Source organism: Bidens hawaiensis, unplaced genomic scaffold (assembly GCF_021521415.1).
Source record: "Bidens hawaiensis isolate Kalapana, Puna unplaced genomic scaffold, B.hawaiensis_p1.1 tig00001145_1, whole genome shotgun sequence".
NCBI classification, from domain to species: Eukaryota; Viridiplantae; Streptophyta; class Magnoliopsida; order Asterales; family Asteraceae; genus Bidens; species Bidens hawaiensis.
The window spans coordinates 375,853-390,170 of NW_027491066.1; the positions used below are offsets into that span (position 1 = coordinate 375,853).

At 36.9% G+C, this 14,318-nt stretch overlaps 1 protein-coding gene across 1 annotated transcript; it reads left to right on the top strand.

The window, feature by feature from the left end:
* The first annotated feature begins 11,381 nt into the window (after positions 1 to 11,381).
* Positions 11,382 to 12,515, top strand: LOC143561404 (uncharacterized). The gene has a single exon (XM_077049501.1). The coding sequence runs from the start codon at positions 11,382 to 11,384 to the stop codon at positions 12,513 to 12,515; it is 1,134 nt and encodes a 377-aa protein (XP_076905616.1).
* Positions 12,516 to 14,318: the final 1,803 nt, after the last annotated feature.

A 14,318-nucleotide genomic window follows, 5' to 3' on the forward strand; every position in this document is an offset into this window, starting at 1 on the left:
GATCACCTTGAACCGTGCAACTCCCTATGTTATCCCTTACATCCGTTAGATGCCTATACCCATGTATGCTCGAATAGAATGATTACCCATACACAAAGAGGTGTTGGAATCATTATAGCATGGTTGGTTGTTTGTTCGTTGGTGGTATACCGCGTATGCCGGATATACAAATAGACACGGATATTATAACTCCGTGGTACGTAATCGCTTGGTGCTCACGGTGAGCATGTATCGGTTATGCTGACATGCAGAAGGATATTGAAATCAAGCATATTAAACATTAATCTTTGTTGAGAAAGATCTATATGTCAGTTGGTGACAAGGGTTATGAAACATATTTAAACGTTAACCGACGTCAGGTTAAGTCCGTATGTTATTATATTGTGGGACATATATATATACTAGATACTGGTATGTGTAATTTGTATGATAATATTTGGTGTGTATGTGTACCTGCTGTTATGATTGAGCTGGTAACGAGTTATACGGTGAGATTAGTATTGCTTACTGCGTACGGGATGAGTACGGCAGAATGACATAAAAAGAGTAACTCCAATGATGGAGATTGATATGATTCAGTCGATTGCTCAAAGATAGCAGATGATGATACCGAATGTCGTATCACAGATCACTGCTAGTGTTGATGCAAATGTGATCGCAGAATTATAGATCGAGCAATCACATGATTATGAATATTTCAATTTTTAGAGTTATTACTAAGAGTGATAATGTCCCACCGAATACTATTATGACTACAAGTATTATAAACTAAACATGAATGGTAGTCGTAATGAATTAGATCCGGTATGAAGGATATGTTTGTTGGTTGTGTTAAGGAAATTAATAATAGTTTACTGATGGTAAAGGGAGGAATAGATTAGCGAGTGGATAGAACAAATCAAAATGGTTAAGGATATTGGTAAGAGTCTAGAACATTGTGTAGTAAAATGTGCTACAGATATGTTGGTAGATTATGCCGTATCGTGATGGAACACGATGGTACAAAATTATAGTTAGAAAATTATTACTCAGATGATATGGTCAGGATTTAAAATTCTTGTGCTAGAGCACTTTTATTCGAGTAATTAAACTCAGAAATTGGAAATTGAGCTATGAAAGATAGAAATGTTGTGTGCTGATCACTTAGAACACGCTAATCGTTTGAAGGAATTGTCATGTCTGGTAACATGGCTAATTACTCCTGAAACTAAGCGAAGTGAGCGCTATATTGGGGACTAACTCCATCGATAAAGAGTATAGTCAACCCTGTAAAATATACAACCTTTGGAATGGTTGTGTCACAAGCCAGCATTGATATATTTGACTTTATGGGAAGCGGAATGGAAGGACGTTAGGTGAGACGTCGAGTGTTAAAGAAGAGAAATGATAAAGGTATAGTGCAAGATAGGCTTTTGATTAGGTAGGTATGTCCTACAACCCAGAATTATACTAAGACTAGTTCTGGTGTGAAAGCATGAACCGCATAAAGGGTCCTTCCCTAAATGTGGAAAATATGGTTATCGGCAGGAAGAAGAATGTCGAGTGATAGTAGGCCACAGGTGTGGTAAAGATGGACGTAATGCCCTAATTGTAGAACCAATTGAAGCCATGTGAACCGACAACCCCAACCCATTCGTGTACAACCACTCCGAACCCAACAACTTCAATAACAATCCATCCAAAGAAATCAAATTATGCCAAACGGTTGTACTTGCTACGAATGTGGCAGTACAGAACGTTTCAAGAGAAATTGCCCAAAGTTGAACCAAGGTGTCGTTGGAAGATGAACCTCATGACAAGCATCAACCTCTGATCAAGCAAGGAGCCGTGCTTTTGTGAGTAATTCAAATAAAGCACGTCATGATCCAAAGGTGGTATTAAGTATGTTGTAGTTTTAAATCAATAGGCTTCAGTGATGTTTTTACGGTCGTCGATAGAAGTTAGTTCCTGTTAACCACCTATCATTTGGAAAGATACCGATTAGTGAAACTATAGAACCCTATACTGTAGAATCGCTAACGGTAAACCCCTAATGGTTAACTAAATTGTTCGGAATTGTCCTATTATTCTGAACGATTAACCTTTCCTTATTGACCTACGACCAGTAGAGTTAAGAAGTTTGACGTAATAGCTAACATGGATTGGCTAAGTCGACATGAAGCTGAAATCAAATATGAAAAGAAGACGATTAGAAGCTCTCTTTCGGACGATGAAGCGATTAGATACAGAGAAAAGTGTACGGTATTATGTTACCACTCTAATCTCGTCTTGAGATGTTATAATTACGTCAAGAAGACGTGGTGTATTTAACAAACGTGATTGCCACAGATTTAAAAGAAAACATATAGAAGATGTTCCGGTGATACGTAAATATCCAGAAGTTTTCCCAGAAGAACTTCCTGGATTACCGCCAACCCGACAGGTCGAATTCAGAATCGATGTAATGCCTCAAGCTGGCCCTGTTGCTAAAGCACCTTACCGACTTGCACCAACTGAAATGCAAGAATTTTTGGATGAGGTTTTATACGACCTAGTTGGTCGCCATGGGGTGCACTAGTGTTATTTGGGAAATGAAGGACGGAAGTGTTAGGATATGTATTGATTAGGGAGAATTGAATAAAGTGACGATCAAGAATAGGTATTCACTTCTTCGAAGTAAATGATCTATTTAACCAACTGCAAGGGGCGATTTATTTTTAGAAAATTGATCTTAGATATAGTTATCACCAAATGAAAAGTCCAAGAGGAGGACGTTGCAACAACAGCGTTTCGGACTCGTTATGGCCATTATGAATTCTTATTTATGCCGTTCGGGCTAACAAGTGTGCCGGCAGTGGTCATGGAACTCATGAACCGAGTCTGTAAACTTTATTTTGACAAATTTGTCATAGCATCCATTGATGATATTTTGATATATTTGCAACGTAAGGAAGAGCACGAACGACGTCTAAGGAAAATGGTGGAAGTGTTAAAGCAAGAGGAGTTATACGCGAAGCTTTCGAAATGTGACTTTGAATACAGAAAGCATAATCCCCCGACGGAGACGATGGTTTTGTCGCGTATTGTGACGCATCGCGTAGAGGGTTAGGATGCGTGTTGATGCAGAATAATAAGGTTATAGCTTATGCTTCCCGACAGTTAAAAGTACACGAGAAAAATTACACTACTCACGACTTAGAACTGGGAGCGGTTATCTTCGCACTTAAAATCTGGAGACATTATCTCTACGGTACGAAGTGCACCATCTTCGCCGATCATAAAAGTTCGCAGCACATATTCGATCAGAAAGAACTGAATATGAGGCAATGAAGATGGGTCGAGTTGTTAAACGATTATGACTGTGACATCCGTTATCACCCCGGCAAGGCTAACGTTGTAGCCGATGCCTTGAGTAGGAAAGATCGGGTTAAGCCATTGCGAGCGCGAGCGCTGGGGATGATAGTTCAGTCGAACCTTTCGGACCTAATTCGAGTCGCTTAACGTGAGGCGTTGAGAGAGGAACAATTGGAAAGGGAGGAACCTTACGGCAATGAGAAGAATTTCGAATAGCGCGTGGACGAAATTCTCTACTTCAAAAATCGGGTTTGGATCCCGACCCTCCATGACCTTCGTGAATTAATCATGGACGAAGCGCATAGATCGAAATATTCCATACATCCGGGATCGGATTAGACTATCGATGATACGAATATCGGAAAGGATTTTATTAAAGGCCGAGTTTGGAGAAAGATATGGTTACGTATGTTGGTGAATAATCAAGTTATGCAAGAGATAAGGCTGCACACCGAAAACCCTAGGGAACGCCACAACGACAGAAAATTCGCCAATGATAGTGGGAATAAATTATAATGGGTTTCGGGACGCAAATTCCCAAGGTATATCAAAGGCATGATGTAAATTGGGTAATCGCAGATCGATTAACCAATCCTCACGTTTCATCCCAATCCATGACGATTACCACAATGAATTCTCGCCCAAATTCCTGATGGTGAAATGGTATCTCGTCGTGGAGTACCATTTTCAATGATCTCAGATCGAAATAGTCATTCTACTTCCATTATTGGAAGGCGGGGAAGGAAGCAGCGAGAGCTTGAAGCTTTCTATGGGTGAAGTAATTATCACCAATTTGTTAAATTGAAAATGGGCGTCAATCGAGCCATAAGATTTGAATTGATTCGAGAAACAACCAATCGGATTTATAATATTTAAGATAAGTTGAAAGCAGCGCGAGATTGGCAAAGGATTTATGTCAACATTCAAAGGAAACCATTGTCGCTGGAAAGAGGTGACAAGGTATTTTTAAGGCATCACCTTAGAAAGGTGATATGAGGTTTGGCAAAACCGAAAATAGCTCCTTAATATATTGGACCTCATGAGACTATCTCCATGATTGGTCATTTAGTTTATCGATTAAAGTAATTCAGGGGCTAAGTACTATACATGATATTTTGCCATGTATACGGATTGAAAAGTACCTAAGCGTCGAGGCAACGAAAGTACTAGTAATGGAGGTACTCATAGAAGTCATGCCTGATATCATAAATAATTCCGTAGAGATAGTAGACGGGAAAACTAAACAGTTTAGACGTACCAAACTTTATTGATTAAGATTAAGTGGAATTCACAGCGAGGACCAGATTATACCTGGTAACGCGAGGGTGAATTCTGAAGGAAAAACCCCCACCTTTCCCTCGGAAAGGGATAGTGAGCGTGTAAAATTTCGAGGACGAATTTTTTAACGGGGGGAGAATGTAACGATTCCGACGAAACCAAATATAACCTAACCGGTAGACAATAGTTACGTCATATTTAATGTCGGGTACATGAGTTACCATAGTAATTATACGAGAATACATGGTTCACTGTATTGATTGTACGTGAATATATAATTCATCGTATTGAATATGCGATTAATCGATCGATAGTTATTGAAACCCGAACGAATCGAGGGTTCAATTATAGACGAGATATATGATATTTAGTGATGTTTACGAAGTATTAAAGCTTCGGGATAAGTGAATTAAAGCACAGAAAAAGAATTTCGATTTAATGGTACGTCGGTACATTAAACGAAACCTTTAATACCAAACCGAGCAAGAGATGATCGATCAAGCCGAAAAAGATGCGCGATAATTAATGATATGATGTTTTAAGTTAATAAATGTCATGGTTTAAGTTTTTAAAGTTCTTAAATCGGTTTTATATAAATTTCATTTTTAAGCCGAAAAACGACCGTTTTAGCCTCGTTTTAAGCCAAGTTAAACATTTAACCGAAAAACGAACTGAACCAGATTATCCAAAACATTATCCGGATTGCGGATATCCAAACATGTGGCTAAGAATGAAGAGGTGGGTCCCACCCCACCCCCTCAAACTTCCGATCGGCCCTCACCTTGCACATTATCTTTTATTTTTTTTTCTCAAGCATTCCAACATCCTTCATCAATCCTCTCCACATTCTCATCCATAAATTCAGATTTTTAGCAAGAAAACTCAAGGTAAATGCATATTGTGATGGCTAAATCTTGGTTTCGGTTCCATATTTTGAGTTTATTTGCAAGAAAATGAGGTTTCAAAGATGAAAACCGATTCTTGCATGATCAAGTGATGTATACGGGTTATACAAGGGATCTTGGTCCAAGAAAGGAGTTAAACGAACCAAAAACGAATTTTTACGGTTTAAATCTTTGTTTTTGAATCATAACCGAAACTATAGTGTAAGAGGCTTGATCGTGAGTGTAACTTGCTTGGTATTGTGGTATGTTGGTTGTAGGTTCTGTGTTTAGTGGTAGATAAGGCGGAAAGACGAGTTTGTAGCTTGTAGTGGCGGAAAACGAAAGGTATATTCGGTTATGTTCGGTTTTGGAGTTTTTGGACAGATTGTTGATGGTTTAGAGTTGGGTCACGAAATTTCACAGGGATGATCTACACATGAAAATATGAGTTCTGTGAATTTTTGGTAATATTTGGATAAAGGATGAATATTTGGTGAATTTAATGCTCGGTTTTGGCCAAAAATGGTGAAAAATAGTTAAATATCATGAAAAATTCTGGAAAATTTCAGATAAGCTTTTTATATCATGAATAAGTCACACACAAAATTTGAGGTCAGTTGGAGAAGTCTAAGTAGGCTTTTCGGTTAAACGAGTTCTAGGGTTTTCTAGCTCGGTTTTAGTGAAAATGGCATGTAAAGGAAGATTTTGGTTCTGGAAAAATTACAGGGGACTATGTGGATGGCAGGGGACATCCAGGAGAAATTTGGGATTTTTCTAAGATCGTTTGGTATTTACGACATATTTAGTGTTTAAATGGTGTTTAAAAATAGATAAATAAATTTTAAATATAAAAATTAATTCTGGAAATATTTTTATAAAATTCCCCACTGTCAAAAAGTGATTTGTGCAAAATTTCAAGATCCGAGACTAAACGGATAATTATTTGTGCTAAAAAGAAGATAAAAACAAACTTTTAAAGTCTAAAACGCATAAACCGGTAAAGTTCGTCTAAACGAACTGACTGGTGTATAAAAACCCTAAAAATGAACTATTTTCATATAATAGAGTTAAACAAGTAAAAAATGAATCATCCGAAAGTAATTCGGATGATTTGGTATTTTTAACCGATTTAACAGTTTCCGGAACGCCAAAGACGGAAACGGGTCCCGCGGCCAATCGGGGCGTCTAAACCGAGCTCAAATTTCACAACTTTAATTAAATTATCAGTCAACCACTACTTTCGGGTCGTGTGTGACCAAACTCATTTTTGAAACGTAAAAAACAACGGATAACCGTGCTAGGCACGCAAAACGAGAAAAACGACTAATAGTAATTGTGACCATGGAACTCTAAACGATATCACAATCTGAGTCCGGAGAAGTGTTTCTGGGTTAACATTGCCCCCGGAACGGTTACAGTACTGGGTTAACAGTGTCCCCAGATGTACCGGTTAACACGGTTAAAGATTATATAAACAATAATTGTATAATAACGATCGTAGGGATCATATTACAAGATTTGGACGGGTTAGTTGATAATGATTGTTGTTACCTGCTTGCATGTGCTAAGGTGAGTTTCACGAGCCCCTTTTTCTGAATTGTTTTTAAATACTTTCTCGGGGCGGAAGCATGTTACTACTGAAATGTTTAAGTACATACTGAACGCATGGATTTGCGTGTGTTCATAATTACATGATTGTACAGGAATCGTACGGAATGGGTACAGTACTGGGTTAACAGTGCCCCCAGATGTCCTTAAAAGTGTTTCTGGGTTAACGTTGCCCCCGGAATGGGTATAGTACTGGGTTAACAGTGTCCCCAGATGTCCAAAGAGGTGTTTCTGGGTTAACATTGCCCCCGGAAAGGGTACAGTACTGGGTTAACAGTGTCCCCAGATAATATTATATTATGATATTGATTTTATCAAGGTTTACTCAAATTGTGAAACTCACCAACTATTCGTAGTTGACCCGTTTTCTCACATGCTTTTCAGGTACAATTAAGATGAAGTGATTGCTTACGTGCTAAGTGCTTGATGTGTGTAAGATTTGCGTGCGGGATGTTAGGATATATTATAATAAATAGAATTATGTATCGTATGGTATGATGTGTGTATCACCTTGACGGTAATGAAATACGAGATAATGTAATTTGAAGTATATTAATGCATCCAGTTTTCTTTATAAACAATGTGGTTGATATCAGAGGCGTCTGTTGCATCCCGTTTACGTTTCCGCTGCGGTTTCGGGGTGTTACAAAGACATATATAGATATCATATAATCATACATGGCATACACTTACTAATTAGGGTAAGTGTATTAACTATCACATCGAGTATGCACACAGCCCCGAAAACATAACAAGGAATGGGGCTAGAAACTCACCTGAACTCGGTTACTTCTTCCATTAATGGTTACTCCTTTCTTGACTGTGTATGGCTAGCTGTATAACAATTATGCGTATTGATTACTATCACTTTTCATATCACGTTTCTAGTTAAATTATTACCCTCAACGAACGGGGGTCCGGGGGCAGCGCCCCTGGCAGCGGGGTCTAGGGGCGGCAGCCCCTAGCAGGGTCCAAGGGGCAGAGCCCCTGGCTGGGGTCGAGCTGATTGTCTTAACACATTTTCCATTAGGTCAGCTTGGAAAAATTTTATTTTCACTAACTGTCTTAACACATTTTCCATTATGATTTAATTTATTTTTCTAATTTGTTAACTCATTCGCCATAACGAATTAAGCCTAATTCGTTATTGATTCGCCATCTTACATACCTGATTCGTTAGTTGATTCGCTATTCTATGTTTGCTTATCATAGCGAACTGTGAGTAACGAACTACTGATTCGCTATCCTATCCTGGTCTGGTTCGTCATCTGGTTCGTTACCTCAGCGTAACGAATTGGAAAAGTAACGAATCACTTGATTCGTTGTCTTGTCATAACGAACTGGGTGAGTACGAATCACTTGATTCGTTGTCTTAATCCTTTCATTATAACGAACTAGAATCTGTTCTTATCCAGACTTTGACTAAGGGGTCAAAGTCAAAATCGTCAAGAACACGGAATGGTTAACTGTTACCAAATCTGCAATTAAACCTTCATTTCTTAACCAAATAACACGATTTATGTATCAATGGATTCGGAATTAGAGCGCCTATAAACCCTAACCATTCAATCATCCAAATGTTCGTGTTTATAGGGTTCGATTTAGGCATATATATACGGGTTCTATTAGGTTAACAATTAACCCATCAAATGTTAATCGATTTCCATAAGATTTGTTGCTTTGGACTCGTTTGTAACATACTAAAACAAATCTATGATTTCCCAAACCAAACTGAACCTATATGAACGATTTCTAAATATAGACGTACCTTAAACGAGTCGGTTTACGAACACTGTTAAGCCTTGATGTTGTTTTGGTTCTTCACGACGATCTAGCACCAACGGGTTCGGGTTTCCACCTTCGAATCTTGGCTCGGGTTATAGGACGGTGTTTGTGTGTTAAACACCAAGGTGTAGGCTATGGTGTAGATTTAGATAAAAATGGAAAGGATTAGGGTTTAAGGGGTATTTATACTCCCTTATGCTCATGGACCTAAGGCCCATCTTTCCCTTTTGGTCCATAATTAATTCTATCTAAAAGCCTACTTAACCTATCATATTTTATTATTATTATTATTATTATTATTATTATTAACCGAACGAAAAATTGGGATGTTACATTAAACTTTAAAAAACTCATCCTAATGACATTATATATATCATTTTTTATATGTTACATTTTTTTTAAAAACTCGTGTATTCTCAAAAAACACAACAAATAATGTCAGTTAATTAACGACTTGTTTATTTTTAAATTGTTGTAAATTAGATTGTACGATGATTTTGTATTATTAGTGTTTCTTAATATATTATTAAATTGTATTTTGATAATTTATTAGATATTTTATTGTGGTTTTCTCAAAACAACTGTTTAGCCCATATCAATAAGCCGAAACAAAACGAACTTATCTAAAAGCCAAATAACTTATTGGCTGGCATACTAACATTTAAAAAAATACAATAAGTTATTAAGCTCTAACTAAAAACACAACCAAACACCCTCTTAATAAAAAAAGTGTATTTTTCAAAGTGTTATTCTTTTTATGTTTTAGAAAGCGATTTTTAAACTTACACGCCTTTTATTTTTCTACAAAAAGTGTTTTGAGCCTTTTCATTTTTTAAATGATTTTTTCAATGGAAATATAACTATAAGGGTGGTGAGAGTGTCTCTCCATCACCATCTTTATGTGTTCTCTCCTCCAAGTCAACACCAAGTCATTCTATCCTTAACTTGATCTTAAACATGGAATGCTTATTCATCCCAATCTCTCATTCAACCGTTTTAAATAAATAAAACCTAAGTTAAGATTGTATTTTATTTACTAAAATAATATTGCATCTTAAAAATAATTAATTAATAAAGTAAAGTGATAATTATTTAACACAAATAATGAAAAGCGTGTGAAAGAAAGAAAAAAAAGGGTTTATTGTGCTTCACTAACACAAACACAGTTAATCTAGCTCCAGCTATTTACTTCTTCCGACTCCTCCCGACCAAATATCATATTTACACTTCCTTATTTCTACCTTTTTTTAATACATCGCATAAAAGATAGATGGACCAGCCCGACCCATGGGTCAGCTAATTCAGGTCATCGTCTTAGGCCTCCTACTTTGTTAGGCCTCCAAATATTATAACATGTATATACTATATATTTTAAAATGGGCCATAAACTAAAATTTAGGCCAAACTCTTTGATTATGTACGCCTGATAGGAAAGAAAAAGAAAAAAAAAGACAGACAAAATTCTGAACTTCGAAGCTAGGGCAGGCACAGGAAATTGAACGACCAACAGATTATAAGCTCCAAGTCTCCAACGTTCAAGTTTCATCATTTTGTTGTTGAATATTAAATATGGAGAAATCACCAAATTCCCCTACCTCAAATCAATTGTAAGATTTATTTTGAGCACTTGAATAAAATATTCACTAATTTTAAGGCTCGATTTTGATTATTGAAATCTGAAATCATTAAGGTGGAAGCCCTAATTCGAAGGTGATATTTGAAGCCGGAAGCCCCAATTCTTAGTTTGATTAATTTGGTTTTTAAGGCTTGATTACAATTCCTATTGAACTTATTTTGAAGCCTTAAATGTACGCTACTAGTTTCTATTTTGAATTCGTATATAAGTTGCGCATTATGCTTTCTATAAACTTAAAAGTTTATTATTATCGGTCTCAATCCCTGGTAAAAGAGGAGAGTTGATATCAAATTGTTTTTAAAGAAGGGCTTAACATTTTAGTTTGCTTTAGGCCTTCAAGAAAGTTGAGACGGTCCTGCATATAGAAAGGTTAGAAGATTGTCACCTTGAATGTTCGGGTTGATCTAGATGGCTACCTCTCCCAGGACTCATTTTTTTCTAGGTATCGACTCAGACAATGTGGTGTTTCAACTAGGGTTGAGGCGATACCAGACCCATCATTCTTGCGCATTTAACCTAATGCAACCATAGATTTTACAAACCTATCGGATTTTACAAACTTTGAATTTCATAATCTTATGGGTATAAATTTCAAGACTTATATTTATTTGTAAATTATGATTTGATTTGGTGTTGCTATACTTTACATATTATTATGTTGACTTCCTAAATCATTAGACTACCAACTTCCAACACGAAACTAGAAAGCGGGTAAAAGGACATTTTACCTACCAACAAATCAAACAAAGCATGCCTTACATAATATTCCCGTTTGTATAATGCTTTCTTGGTGTCCCAAAAACACTCCAATAATAGCCCCCTCTCAAAGTCTCAAACATACACACACATCCACCACCATGTACACCACCATCATCATACTCCTCATACTCTCCACCACCACCACCGCTATCGCCACCATCTCATCCGATATCACCGCGCTAAAAGCGATTAAATCGTCCATTAACCCGGCCACAATCCCCTCTTACACATGCTTACACTCATGGGACTTCACCTCGGACCCTTGCTCACCACCTCATGTCACTCACTTCCTTTGTGGATTATCTTGCTCCGGCAAACGAGTCACCCAACTTACCCTTGACCCGGCCGGTTACTCCGGCACTCTCCCGCCAATCATTTCCCAACTCACTCAACTCATCACCATCGACCTCTCCGACAACCGATTCCACGGCCAGATTCCCAACTCGCTCTTCTCCCTCCCCAATCTCCAGACACTCATCCTCGCCGGCAACTCATTTTCCGGCGTGATCCCGCCGGCGATCACGAATCTTAGAAAGATACAAACCTTGGACATTTCCCATAACGCGTTATCCGGATCACTTCCCAAAACGTTAGCCTCACTCACCGAGTTGACTCGGCTCGACTTGAGCTTCAACCAAGTCACCGGCCCCATCCCCGTGCTCCCAAAAAACCTAATCCAAGTCGCACTCAAAGCGAACTCGCTATCCGGGGACCTCCAGAAACAATCATTTACCGAGTCCAGTCAGTTGGAAGTAATCGAGGTGAGCCAGAACTCACTCACCGGAACAATCCCCGGATGGTTCTTCCTGACACCCTCCCTCCAACAAATCAATCTATCCAACAACAGTTTTACCCGCTTCCAGATATTAAAGCCGGTTAACAGCAGCCTCGTCGCGGTAAACCTCGGCTTCAATAAGCTTTCCGGCTACCTTCCGGCGACATTCTCGGCGTACCCCATGCTGGCCTCTTTCACACTGAGTTATAATAATTTAAAAGGAAGAATCCCGTGGGAATACACCAAGTTACCCAGATTGTTTCTTGACGGGAACTTGTTTATCGGGTTGCCTCCGAAAGACTTTTTTTCCCGGAAAACATTTATTATTTCCGGCAGCTTAGGGGACAATTGTTTGAAGAGTTGCCCGGCATGGTCAAAGCTTTGCTTCAAGTCGCAGAAACCATGCTCGGTTTGCCAAAAAGCATATCGTAGTGGGAAACTCGAATCTAAGTCGTAAACTTGTTCGTCTCGTCTTTCTTTGTTTTATTATTTTTTGTTGGTGTAATTAAAAATGTTTTAAGTTTATTTTTTAAATCATTTGTTGTACGTCACTACGTATCATATTAGTGGGATCATATATATATATTTTATTATTGTTGCTTATTTTAGACTCAGATTCTACAGGCTTACTTTTTTTATATTGAAAATATTGTTTTTTATTTATTTGCCCGTTGTAATCAAACGAATTTTTGGAGATTATATTAAAATGGATGTCATTTGATTGTGTCCCATCACCTTTTTTTCATATTATCATGCGTACTCCATATAAGCAGTACATGTTTTATTGGCTTCGTATAGTAGGTGTTTGAATGGATAAGGATGTGTGAATAAACAAAGTTTATTAAAATAGTTATTTGATGGATAAAATTAATATCCTAGTAAACCACCGTTGTGTTCTTCTTTTGTTCTTCATAATCTATGGCGTGATGGTAGGTGCTTGTGGTCGGTTGGTGTTGGAGGGTGGCGCCGGAGGAAAAGAAGGAAGGAGGAGGGGGTCGTTAGTTATGGATAGATGAACATATATAGTTTTGATTGAAAATGAAATTATAAAGGTGGAAAGAATTAAAAGAAATAAGAAACAACAAAATAATAAAAAAAAATTGCCAACTTACCCGACTTAACAAACATAAAAAGACGAGTTTAGAAAAAATATTAAAATGATAAGTTTTAGAAAAGTAAAGTAATCTTATACAATATATTCAAAAACGATAATAAAGTTGTCAAACTAAACACAACGCATGTAATAAAATAACACTTAATAGTTTCTTCTATGACCTCTATATAAAATAAAGGGCAAATATAATAATAATAATAATAATAATAATAAATGAAAAGCCAGTTTATTTTTTTTTTTCGTATAAAAGTTTATTAACCTTTCTTCATAGTTAAAAGTCTCTTTACATATGTTAAATATAAATGTACTTATAAAATTGTTTTCAAGAATAACTTCGAACCAATCCATCTAGTGGGTTGCTTAATGTGTGACTTAATAAACTAATTATTTAATTGTGGATTCCAACTTTCTATATTACAGAAGACGATATATTCTACCAAACCATTGTTGACTCAACAGCCCAACATTTTGTAGTGGTTGCCTTGAAGTCAACATTATGGTCATGTATATAAAACCAATCCACTTGTTAAATGAATTAGTTAGCAATCATATAACAAGTTAGAAGATGTTCGTACAATACATTAAATAATATATACATGACCATGATCATAAGGTATTTATCCTACCCTTCAAAAAATAATTATAAAACAGGCTCAATTCAATAAATTATAAAAGACAAGATGTCCTCTTTCTGTACCTTGAAAACTGTTTCAGTATCCTAAAAACACATTAAGTAAAATTAGATATAGATGTGATTAGGAATTTAGGATACCATAAAACTAAACGTTTTATATGAACAAAGTTAATAGAATAGAATAGCCTTCTATAAAAATAATATCGTGTTGGCAACTAAACGGTCTCCTTAACGCCACAGTTTGGTTTTCCTGACCATAAGGGAACAAGATAACAAAGCTAATTTGATTAACCACATGTTTAAAAACTTGGGTAAATTTAATCACGTTTAAGGAAAGAAACAAAACTCATTTGCTAGTAAATTTCCCTGAGGGTTTGAACAATTAAAAGCGAAAGAAACATAGACTATTTGGTTCGGTTATTCCGGATTTATTTATATATAACAATTGAAGTATGAACCCACCATAAGAAAATCAAAATTAAGTTTTAACTTAGGCTAACGGTAGTGGAGCT

Excerpts from the sequence above, each read along its gene's own strand:
- LOC143561404 (XM_077049501.1), top strand. The coding sequence starts at position 11,382 with ATGTACACCACCATCATCATACTCCTCATACTCTCCACCACCACCACC.